The 13,284-nt window shown below is 36.6% G+C and overlaps 1 protein-coding gene across 1 annotated transcript in view; it reads right to left on the bottom strand.

Annotated features, from left to right (window-relative positions):
• MIB1 (MIB E3 ubiquitin protein ligase 1) overlaps positions 1-13,284 on the bottom strand; it is a 137,018-nt gene that overhangs the window by 82,616 nt on the left and 41,118 nt on the right. The window contains exons 7-8 of the mRNA XM_077900234.1: positions 7,015-7,198; positions 49-193 (exon numbers count right to left, since the gene is read on the bottom strand). Coding sequence (XP_077756360.1) covers positions 49-193; positions 7,015-7,198 — 329 coding nt within the window. The remainder of the gene's footprint in view (positions 1-48; positions 194-7,014; positions 7,199-13,284) is intronic.

Raw genomic sequence — 13,284 nt, 5'->3', positions numbered from 1 at the left:
ATAAATAAAATCTTAAAAATAAATAAATACCCAACAACACAAACATACCACCAGATGCATTGCTAATGGCTGATCCTGCAGATGCGACCTTGGAAACTGCTGCTGGATTATATGTCCAAGATGTTCCACAAACTTCCACCTTTAAATCACTGTCTGAATAAATCTGTTGTACTCGGCCAACTTTACCTAAAGTCTTTCAAAAGAAAAAAAAAAAAAAATCAGTTCATGTTCCCAAGTCTAAAGTACATACCATAAAGAAATCAATCATCTGTTCTTACATGTTTAAAGTATTAATTTTCCTTTGCTCCTAATGAAGAAATTGGTAAAGGACAACATATTCAAATGGGATATTTGTTAGCTGCAAACTTTAAAGAGTATCTTTAAAAAATATTTTCATCAACAAAGCCACTATACTTCCACAAGAATATAAAATCAAAAAGAAATGAAAAACAAATGAGTCTATCATTCATAAGAAGTCACAATATTTTGCTTTTTGATATCTAACCTTTTAACTCCATAATATCTTACATCTTGAGAATTTGTAAATCAAGTAGTCCAAAAGTCATCATCAATCTAGCCTAAAAAAATAAAATCTGATTTCTAAAACAAACTATACTTAAACCAAAAAGGGAATCAATATTCATTCCAAGACAAAAGAATATAGTACCATTATGTATGGGAAAAGAGGACGCCTGGGTGGCTTACTTGGTTAAGCGTCCAACTTGATTTCAACTCAGATCATGATCTCAGGGTTGTGGGATGGAGCCTTGTGTGGGGGCTCCATGCTCTGAGGCAGGGAGTCTGCTTGAGATTCTCTCCTTCTCCCTCTGTCCCTTCTCCCCATGCACTCTCTCTCTAAAATAAACAAATAGGGGATCCTTGGGTGGCTTAGTGGTTTAGCGCCTGCCTTCAGCCCAGGGCGTGATCCTGGAGTCCCAGGATCAGTCCCAGGATCAAGTCCCACATCGAGCTCCCTGCAGGGAGCCTGCTTCTCCCTCTGCCTTTGTCTCTGCCTCTCTCTGTCTGTGCCTCTCATGAATAAATAAATAAATAAAAATCTAAATAATAAATAAATAAAACAAAATAAAACAGATCTTTTTTAAAAAATGTATTTATATTCTTGAGGGCAATTGGGTCCAGAACACAATCAACAGCAACTCTTACCATGTGGCAGGTACTGTTCTAAGAGCTTTAAACGAATTAACTCACCTAACATACGTAATCCAGAAAGTAAAGTGCTTATTATTAGCCCCAATTTCAAATTCCAGTCTAAAACCCATTCTCTTAAGCACAACAGGATAGCAAATCACAGCACTAGAAAACTGGTAAAGAACAGTGATAAGATCTTACTTCCTAACACAAAGTAGACTGCCGCTCAGTGTTTTATCCTTTACCCTCTCCACAGCATTTGACCCCAAATACTTGAAACTATTCCCTTGATTTCCAGATGACAGTCTAACCTTTCTGCCTGTTCCTTCTCTTTCTCTACTCCCTGGCTTCTTGTCCTCTTTCAGATTCCTAAATCTATTCACTCACCCAAATTTTATTCCTTAGTTTTTTACTCTTCTTCCTTAAAAGTTTAATCCACTTTGACAACTATCACCTTATTTCGAAAAACTCCAAAATATACATCTCTAACTTTATTTATCCCTCTCCCTCCCCTCTTACATCAATTTTAACTTCTAATTAGACATTTTCTCTTGAAATTTTCCATCATCTCAAACTCTGAGGCTGCATTCTTTGTTTTTTTTTTCCCCTTAAATGCTTTTTGTTTTTGTTTTTAAAGATTTTATTTATTTATTCATGACAGAGACAGAGACAGAGACAGAGAGAGAGACACAGGCAGAGGGAGAAGCAGGCTCCATGCAGGGAGCCCGACGTGGACTCGATCCTGGGTCTCCAGGATCACACCCCGGGCTGAAGGTGGCGCTAAACCGCTGAGCCAGAGGGGCTGCCCTCCCCTTAAATGTTTAATTGTGGAAAGTCTAAAACATACAAAAGTACACAATAGTATTTTGAATCTGTACCCATCAACTATTTTTAACAATTTTCAGCTCATGGCCAATCTTGTTTTCCCCTACCTATTCTCCCTTCCTGTATTATTAGTCATGTAAACTTTTTTTAAAAAACAAAACTACAATACTACTACCAACCCTTCCCAAATTATCAATTAATTCTGTGATATCATAAAATACCAGCATTCAAATTTCCAATTGCCTCATAAATGGTAAATTTTTTCAGTCTGCTTAAATGAAGTTTCAAATAAAGTTTATACATATATTTTTCTTTTCCAGTTATTTGTTGAAGAAACAGGGTTATTTGTCCTATGAAGTTTCTTAAAATCTCAATTTTGCTATTGGTATAATTAATAAGTTCATCTGTCTCTGCATTTGTTTGATAAGGAGCACTCCAAGTTGGCTGCTAGATCCTTTTAACATGATCTAGAAATCTTTGATAAGCTTCATTGCTATCTGTTCTGAGGCTCATCTTGTTCACTTCCTGACAAAGAGCTAGAATTAGCCACTTCTCCAAGACTGTTTCTTTACAGACGGAAAGGCTATTTCAAGACTGTAATCTGGGCATGAAGGCTGGTTACTGTTACTAGAATGGTTATTGTTTCTAGGTCTTTTCATGGGCAGAGCTAGGAAATAGTGATGGGAGGGTGTTTTGTCTTAAAGATAAAATAAATCATAAGTAAAAACACTTTTCCAATTCAAACTCAAGACTACAGGGTTTTTTGTAGCCTCTTTTATGTTACATCTGTATCACCTTTTCCTACTCTGATCATTCTGGCTCTCAAGGTCACCAGGGATAACAGAATTAAAATTACCATATAACTACTCACTTGTTTTTTTGTCATCTCACACATACAACAATCTCAGGATAATAATACTATCACAAACAATAAGGTCTCTAAAAATTGTTAAAAATTGCTTTTTATATGCAGTTCTTTAGAGTATATTCTTAAAAAGACACAAAGACAAATTACTGTGTTTCAAAATTACTTGTACTTTTCTCTCTGTATGGTTATGCCAATAAGATACACATTTAGGTTTACTTACTTCATTTTACTTTCCACTTTAAGGAATTTAAGTTTGCTTTATAATTACATAAAATAGTTATGTGGCTTCAAATCAAATCTATAAAACAAGACATATTCAAAGACATTTTCCTTCTACCTTTATTCCCTATATTACATTCCTTTTTTAGATATGAAACACGGTTTAAAAAAAAAAAAAAACATGTTTTTTAACTTAATGGTTAATCCTTCCACCATTTGCTTTCTTTCCACATAAACTCTGCATTGTCCTAATAGTTATATTTATAATAATATTAATATATAATTTATATACATATAAAACTTTATCCCTCTTTAAAAAAAAGAGTCAGAGTGTTTGAGTGAGTCAACTCGTTCCCCAGTATGTACAATACTGAAATTAGTCACTCATGGTCTTACCCTTACCTTCTTTCTCCTTCAAGATTTTGATTTAAAATAATAGTATTTAGTTCCAGTGAATAACTAAAAGGCAATCAGCTTACTAAACTTTCCATATGCTCCCTTCATTCCCACTCCATTTTTTGACAGTTGTACTTAATCTGTGTTGATAGAGCATATAACCATTATATAGCCCTACCCCTTCAACTATCATTTAATCTTAGTTCAACGAATACATACATATTTAATGATCACTATCAGCCCCTTCAGTTGATCTCTCTCCCGACATCTTGGTTGCCTGAGACATTTTCTAATAGATTAATCAGAAAAAGCTAATGGGAACAAGATGCTCTGAATTCTTAATTGTTCATATCAATTTGTAGGCTTTATACTTTAAAGTCAGCTTGGTTATATATAAAACTCTTAGCTTTCAGTTTTGTCCCTTGAATACCTTAAATGTTATTTCATTTGAAATCATAAAGCACTGAGACCAGATTTTCTTTCCTTTATAAGTAAAACTTGACCTTTTTTCCTAGATATCAAAGAATTTTTTTCTTTTCCTGAAGATTCAGTTATTTTATCAGAATATGGTTCAGTGTTTTGTGTTCTCAGTTTTCCCAGGTATGCAATGGGTCCTTTTCATATTTAGCTTTAAATCTTTTAATTCGGGGACATTTTTTCTGGAATCATAAATTAGTGCAGTTGTTTAATTCCTTTGCTTTGGCTTTTGTCTTTCCTTTTCCACAAGGACTCCTAATATACATCTATTAGATGCTCTATATCTGTCACTTTACCTGAAATACTTTCATCTTTTTTATTTTGAGTTTTTCCTCCCCTTTTTACCTTTTGTTCTTCTTAGGGTATTACCTGTCATATTTATTTGATCTGTGTTGTGTCAAGCTTACTCATTTTTCTGAAATTATCTTCCTTTTCTTTTTAATTCTTTCCTAAGTTCTATTACCTCATTTCTAATCATGATCCATTTTCTTCATTCATCTTTTATCATTCTGTTAGCTCATTTTGAATCATTAGATCTTAGTTTTTTGTGCATATCTTTCTAGTGTACTTTCATTTGTCTATAAAGAAGTTATGCTATTCCTTACTGTCTTTTTTTCAGTAATAACTGTGTATTGGGATCTGATTATGATCCCTTCCAACTTATATCTTTCCTTTGCCCCGACTGTCTCTATCCTAAAAATTTAGTTTCGACTCTCAGCACTCTCTACTTAATGGAGGGCTCTGCCCAGGAAGAGCACTATGGCTGGTTAGTTTTGAGTGTTTACAGACCCAGGTTGCTCCAACTCCTTCAAACTTTAGCATGGACCTATTACCCTCACCCCAAAATGTAGTTTGCAAGAACCCTCCCCGGGTCAGCTATCATTTCCACATAGTCTACCTACACTAGCTAATGAATACTTGTTAACTATGCTGGAGCACCCCTGTTCTCAGGGCCAGCCAATGCTCCATTCTCTCTGCTGCCAGACAAACAGCTGTTGTCTTAGGAGCAGTCAATGTTTTGTCACTACTCATTCATATTTTAGGGTTCGACAGGCTACTCTGTTACCTGGTTTTGATATAGATATTTGTGTCTTTCTTTTTTTGGGTATGCTAATCTAGTTGTTGACTATTTTTCTCAAAATGATTTGGGAATATTAAAATTCTATGCCACCACCACTGGAATCCCAGAATTCTCCTCTAGATATAATCTACAGGTTTTGCTTATATAGCAGCCTACTATGGAGATAGACGATTTAGGCTTCGAAGTAAAACGGGGATCCCTGGGTGGCTCAGCGGTTTGGCGCCTGCCTTAGCCCAGGGCACGTTCCTGCAGTCCCAGGATCGAGTCCCGTGTCGAGCTCCCGGCATGGAGCCTGTTCTCCCTCTGCCTGTGTCTCTCTCTCCCTCTCTATCATAAATAAATAAATAAATAAATAAGTAAATAAATAAATAAATAAATAAATCTATCTATCTTTAAAAAAAAAACAAAAAGAAGTAAAACAGATTTGGGTTCCAATTTCAGCTCAGAATCTTAGCTCTGATTTCCTCATCCTTAAAACAAAGAGGTCATACCACCACCTGTTTATAATATTCCTAGGACAAACAGTCTGCATATGTATTTATGTGTGTACACATGTATATGTGTGTGCATGTATGTATATATTCATCATTTAGCACAGTGCTTAGAATAACTGGGCACTCCAAACACATAAGCTGCTATATATAAGATGACACAGCTAAGGGGAAAAAACAAAAACACCTTGACCTAAAAAAAAAAAAAACAACCTTAAAATGGTGTATATAGCTCCTATGAAAGTACATCAAAAGATTACATTTAGGTAACACTATACTATAGTGAGGCTTAAAGACAATCAATACTTTTTTTTAACCAACTTTGATATCAAAAGCAAAAAAGATCATATACAAATTAATTTTTTAGACAAAAATAAAGATTCTAAAATACAGCTCCTGTAAAACATACAGCTATCAGTCGCTATCTAACTAAAGCAAAAAAAAATGTCAGCAGCATCTGCAAACTATGAAATGTCTTCAAATGAAAGCACCATAACAATAGATTTCTTTTTGTTTCATTCACTATTACATCCTTGAAGCCTAATAGCCACATTGTTTGTATGAAAATATCTGCTGAAGGAGTAAGGCATACATGAAGGAAGGGAGGGGGCACTGGAAAGGATGAGAGGGGGCAGAGGGTTAGATGAGCCAGGAGATGGGGCTAGACAGGTAGAGGAGCTGCTAACCAGGACAGGGCACTAGACAACACAGCAGGGTTGGCGGGATGAGACATGAAGATGGATGGGAGGGGAGGTATTTGGTACAAGGAGGAGGCACTGAATGGGATGGGACTAGAGGAACAGGAGAGGACAAGTTCTGTAACTGGATGAGACAGGAGCAGGGGTAGCAAAGTGGAGGACTAAACAGGAGGACACAGCAAAGTGAGAGGAAATGGGATATAGGGCAAGTAAGTATGGGAGGGCAGCAGGAAGAACAGAAGAGCAAGGTATAGATGGAGAAAGAGGATGGATGCAAAGTGAGAAGAACAAATTTTTCTGTTGTTGCTGAAGATTTGGTGAAAAATGTATTGAATAAATAAATTACATATTAAACTGTAACTCTTTGGGAGCAAAGCCACCTCAGAAGGCACACATTCAGAGTTGTTCTTTCACTCTCTGAGTTTTAGAGAGGCGGACCGCCAAGTGAGGAAAGCAGCAGTGGTCTAGCACTGCTAGTAACTGGATGAGCACGTACCTCTCATTCTGGAGTTAAGTATCAGGAAAGTCTCTGTTGCCTTCTACCTACATTTCAATCTCCACTAACAAATCTTGCAAAAACTATTAACTGTAGCCATATTTGGACCTTCCTGGGCTAATTTAACTGGAATAAATTAGAAAATAAAAGGCATTAAGTATGCCTAGCTGCCAGTGAACAATACAATTCTCCGAGGAGTATGCTCATTTAGTTTCCAAAATTAAGGTATTTTTTTAAAAACTACTAAAGCATAATATAATTCCTAGTCTAAAACTATATTATTCCGAGTCTTAAACTATTTTAGATATACTTACTGGGAGCATAGCTTCAGCCCATTCTCCATGTCCTCTCTGTAGAAGTTTGATTCTTTCCAGATCGTAACAAACTTGTACAAGATCACCCACTTGAAACTGTGAGGTACCTCCTTCTGCACCCTGAGCAGCATCTCCACTTCGAACAATGTTTGCTTTAGTGAGAACAGCAGGATTGAAGGTCCACCTAAAAATCAAGCCAAAACTCAAAATGGGTAAGTTTACTTAATTTTAATACAACCTTCTTAAATACTGAAGGGAAAAAAATCCTGTAACACATCAACAGAGTAAAGCAATCCTTTGCAATGACATCCTGAATTATATGTATTTCTTTTTATAATTTTATTCTCTGAATTTAAGAAAAGGCTTAGCTGCAATAAAATGATATACTTCTGTCTAGTTTAACCTTGCATGTTTTAAAAGTTGTTATAAGGGTGCTTGGGTGGCTCAGTTAAGCGTCTGCCTTCAACTCAGGTCATGATCTCAGGGTCCTGCAATCAAGCCCTGCACCGGGCTCCCTACTCATCGAGGGGTCTGCTTCTCCCTCTCCTTCTGGCCCTCAACTCCCAAACCTCCCTGCTGCTCCTGCTCTGTCTCACTCTCTCTCAAATAAATAAAAATATTTTTAAAAATTGTTATACAATACACACTCATTGTTAAATACTAAAACATTTCAGAAACATAAAGTGAAAGTAAAATTTCTACTTCATACAAACAGACCTGGATCAGCATTCCCTATCCCACTACTAACCACTATTAATATCATTGTGGTGCCAACCACACTTCAATTAAAAAAAAAAAAGTCTAATGAAATCAGGACAAAAATATCCCACTGTGTATCCTTGAGATTTTCTTTTAGTGAGCTAATACTTATAATGTAGACAGACAGTTGTTTCCTTTTTCACAAACAGGAGATTTTATAAGTATCTCTTCTTCAGTGTCATAGATATAAATCAACTTTTTTCAATTAAATGGCTACAGTAGTCCATTGCAACGTTATACACTAATGCATTTAGCCATTCTCCTACTATCATTTAAAGTATTTTCAAGGGATGCCTAGGTGGTTTAGCGGTCACGCAGCTGCCTTCAGCTCAGGTTGTGATCCCAGGATCCAGGATCGAGTTCCGCATCGGGCTCCTACGAAGAGCCTGCTTCTCCCTCTGCCTATGTCTCTGCCTCTCTCTCTCTCTCTCTCTCTCTCTCTCTCTCATAAATAAATAAATAAATCTTTTAAAAAATAAATAAATAGGGGATCCCTGGGTGGCTCAGCGGTTTGGCGCCTGCCTTTGGCCCAGGGCGCAATCCTGGAGTCCCGGGATCGAGTCCCACGTTGGGCTCCCGGCATGGAGCCTGCTTCTCCCTCCTCCTGTGTCTCTGTCTCTGTCTCTGTCTCTCTCTATGTCTATCATAAATAAATAAATAAATAAATAGTCAATAAATAATAAAGTATTTTCACTATTACAAACAATACTTTAAAGAACATCCCTATATGTACATCTTTGTGCACATGGGGTCAGTTTTTCATTAGTGATTCTTAAAAAGCCACCGAATCACAGTATCCATTTGTTTATAATTTCGATAGAGCCAAACTGCCCTAGAGAGTGACCATTTCACCATACCATTAATAATCTCATGGGTAAAAATTGTATCTAGTTTTAACTGGTCACACATGGGTATTTCAAATAATTGTAATCACCGTCTCAAAACAAATCTGAATTCTGATTTCTTCTTTGCTGCACATAAGCATTTTTCTATGTTGCTACCATCTTTATAACCATTTTATTGACTACTTAATATTTTATAAAATAGACGTACCACAACATATAACACATTTCCCCCAGCCTTATTACGTCACTCCATAGAAGAAAGGTTCCCCAAATAAGCTTTTATGATATGGCATATTATTCCCTCTCCCCTTAATTCAAATGGTCATCAGCATATAAATAACTGAGAGATCATAACATATAAAAACTTATTAAGTTCCCATAATCAAGTAAACTTTTATTTCTAAAGCAACCACAAAGAGAAAGAAGTGCCTCTACCAGTTAAGAATAAAAATCAGACATGCCAGGCGCCTGAGTGGTTTAATCAGTTAAGCACCTGCCTTCGGCTCAGGTCATGATCCCAGAGTCCTGGGATCAAGCAGCAGCGGGTTGGGCTCCCTGCTCAGTGGGGAGCCTGCTTCTCTCTCTCTCCCTCTGCCCCTTCCCCTGCTCACATTCTCTCACACTCTGCTCTCTTTCTCAAATAAATAAAATCCTTAAAAAATATATCAGATATGCAAACATTCCTTTTTAGCCTTACAATCACCGAGCTTTTTCCCCTGTTCCCAATACTCCAACATTTATTAGACCTATTACAGCCTGAACACACCACTACTTCTTCCAGTCCTTCCCTCTGCCTACGGTGCTTCCCTCCCTGATGGACATGGACTCCATCTTTTAAACTTGCTCCAAAGATAACTGTCTCTCACTGAAGTTTCTTCTGATTTGCCTCACTGAAATTAGCACTCTTCTTTTGCACCTTCAGAATACCCCGAATACTCATCTATCATGACTATTCACAACATTTTAATGCAGTTATTTCTGGTTTTGTCTACCCAAACCAAAAAAGGAAACCCCTTCAAAGCAGGGGACCACAGGGTGGGTGCCTGAGTCAGTCAGTCTGTTAAGCGCCTGACTTCAGCTCAGGCTCATGATCTTGGGGTCCTGGGATAGAGCCCCATGTCAGGCTCCCTACTCAGAGGGGAGCCTGTTTCTCCCTGTCCTCCCCACTCATGCTCTTGGTCATACCTCTTTGTGTATCTCTCTCATGTAAATATCTTTAAAAAGAAAAAAGCAACAAATTATTTTCTAGAATTCAAATGTCAAGTCACTATTAACACATTGCCTGAGAAAGAATTTCGACCAAGAATTTGGCAAGTAATAATCCCAATTTAACATTTCCAAACAACAAACAAGGTAACACGAAATGTTAGTAAAAAGTAACACTAAATGTTTACATACTAATCTGAATTTAAGATTGTTTCCTTTCCTATTTATTAACAGCTTTGAGATCTAATTCCTATACCATGCAATTCACTAATTTAAAGTGTTAAACTCAGGGGTTTTAGTATATTCGGTCTTGTACACCCGAGTATTATCTAATTTCATTTTCATCACCACAAAGACACTCCAAAACATTAGTTGTTGATTCACATTTACCCCTCACCGCAGCCCTTAACAACTAGTAATATATTTCATTTCTACATTTTTGTCTATTCTGGATATTTTATATAAATCACATAATCCGTGACCTTTTTTGACTGGCTTCTTTCACTAAGCATTAATACTTTCAAGATTTATCTATGTTGTAGCACATGTCAGTATTCCATTCTTTTTTATAACTGAATAATAGTCCATTATATTGATACATATTTTGTTTATCCATTCATCAGTTAATTGACATGTGGGTCGTTCCATATTTTGGCTGTTATGGATAATGCTTTTATAAACATTCACATATAGGTTTTTGTGTGGACACATGTTTTCAGTTATCTTGAGTATAAACCTAAGTGTGGACCAGCTGGATCATATGCTAACTCTAACATTTTGAGGATCTACCAAACTGTTTTACAAAGCATCAAGACCACTTCACATTCCTACTATCAATGTATAAGGATATGGTTCTAATTTCTCCACACCCTCACCAACACTTTAATTATATACTTTTTTTAATTCTAGCCATTCTAGTTTGTGAAGTGGTATTTCATTGTGGTTTTAAATTACATTTCCCCAGTAACTAATAATGTTGAGCATATTTTCATAGGTGTTAACTCCTACCTCCTACTGTGCTGTATTAAGAAATTGGACCTTTAAGGAAATAACTAAGATTAAATGAGGTCATAAAGGTGGGGCACTAATCTAATCTTTATAAGAAGAGGAACAGATGTGGGAAATGTCTTTCTCTGAGCATGTACAGAGAAGAGGTGGAAGGCAACCTACTACAAGCCAGGAAGTAGTCTCAACAGAAACCAACCCTGATGGAACTTTGAACTTGGACTTCCAGCCTCCAGAATGGTAAGAAAATTAATTTCTGTTGTTTAAGCCACTCAATCTGTAGTATTTTGTTACAGCAACTTTAGCAAACTAACACAATGCACTTATTGGTCATTTCCATATTTTCTTTTTTTTTTTTTTTAATTTTTATTTATTTGTGATAGTCACAGAGAGAGAGAGAGAATGAGGCAGAGACACAGGCAGAGGGAGAAGCAGGCTCCATGCACCGGGAGCCCGACGTGGGATTCGATCCCGGGTCTCCAGGATCGCGCCCTGGGCCAAAGGCAGGCGCCAAACCGCTGCGCCACCCAGGGATCCCAATCTCCATATTTTCTTTGGAAAAATGTCTATTCAAATCCTTTGCCCATTTTTTAAATGAGTTGTTTATTGATAAATTATAAGAGTTCTTTATATATTCTAGATACAATTTCCAAATCGGACATATGATTTGCAAATATTTTTTCCTATTCCATGGTGAAAGTGAAATTTCCTTTTCACTTTCTTGATAGTTTTCTTCAAACACAAAATTTCCAATTTTGATGATATCTAATTTACGCACTTTTTCTTTGATTGATTGTTTTGCTTTGGAGGTCACATGTGAGAAACTATCATCTAATCCAAGGTCACATAGATTTATACTTATGTTTTGTTCTAAAAATTTTATAGTTTTAGTTCTTACATTTTAGGCCTGTGATCCATTTTTTATGTCCTATTTCTATATGGTGTGTAGCAGGGGTCCAATTTCATGCTTTCCATGTTGATAACTAGCTGACTCAACACCGTTTTCTTTTCATTGCAGCTTTATTTATTTATTTGAGGTATAACTGACATATAACATTATATTAGTATAAGGTGTACAACATAATGATCAGATATATATTTGTATGAATTTAAGGTGTACAACATAATGATCAGATATTTGTATGAGTATACCTCATTTTATTGCACTGCATAGATACGATGTTTTTATAAATCAAAGGTTTGTGGCAACCTTGTGGGAGCAAGGCTATTGATGCCATTATTCCAACAGCATTTGTTCAATTCCTATCATATTTTAGTAATTCTCAGTTTTCAAAATTTTTCATTATATTTGTTATGATGATCTGTGACCAGTGATCTCTGTTTTTGTTTGTTCTTTTGTTGTGATCAGTGATCTTCAATATTATTGCAATTGACTCGGGGAACCACAAACCATACCCATATAATACAGAGAAGTTAACCTATAAATGTTTGTGTTTGCCTGCTACAAAAACCAGAAGTTTATCATCTTTCTCTCTCCTCCAGCCTCCCTACTCTCTGAGAACAACAATACTGAAATTAGGCCAATTAATTACCCTACGATGGCCTCTAAGTGTTCACATGCAATGAAGAAAGTCTTATTGCTGAAATGAAGAAAGTTTGAGTAGTTTGGATAGAAGATCAAACCAGCCGCAATATCCCGTTAAGGTAAAGCCTAACCTGAGCAAAACCCTGATTCTCTTTAATTCTGTGAAGGCTGAGAGAGGAAGCTGCAGGAGAAAAGTCTGAAGCTAGCAAAGTGTGGTTCATGAGGTTTAAGGAAAGAAGCCATCTCCATGACATCAAAATGCAAGGTGAAGCTGCAAGTACTGTTACAGAAGTAGCAGCAAGAGGGGCACCTGGATGGCTCAGTGGTTGAGCGTCTACCTTCAGCTCTGGTCGTGATCCTAGGATCCTGGATCGAGTCCTGCATAGGCTCCTCACAGGAGCCTCCCCTGGAGCCTGCTTCTCCCCCTGCCTATATCTCTGCCTCTCTTTTTCTGTGTCTCTCATGAATAAACCTATAAAATCTTTAAAAAGAAAAAAAAAGTTGCAGTAAGTGATCCAGAAGATCTTGGTAAGGTAATTCATGCTAAACAACAGATTTTCAATATAGACAAAACAGCCTTCTATTGGAAGAAGATGCTATCCAGACTTCTCACAGCTAAAGAGAAGTATCAATGCTTCAAAGCTTTTAAGGACACACTGACTTTCTTGTTAGGGGCTTAATGCAGCTGGTGGCGTTAGCTGAAGCCAATGTCATTGACCATTCTGAAAATTAGGGCCCTGAAGAATTATGCTAAATCTACTCTGCCTGTGCTCTATAAAAGGAATAATAAAAAAATAAAAATAAATTTTAAAAAAATTTTAAAAAAGGAATAATAAAGCCTGGATGACTGCATGTTTGTTTACAATATGGCTGACTGAATACTGTAAGCCCACTGATGAAACCTACTAC

The sequence above is a fragment of the Canis aureus genome, chromosome 6, assembly GCF_053574225.1.
Source record: "Canis aureus isolate CA01 chromosome 6, VMU_Caureus_v.1.0, whole genome shotgun sequence".
In the NCBI taxonomy this organism is placed as follows: Eukaryota; Metazoa; Chordata; class Mammalia; order Carnivora; family Canidae; genus Canis; species Canis aureus.
The sequence above is the reverse complement of the archived record's forward strand: the minus strand, read 5'-3'. Positions and strand labels throughout refer to the sequence as shown.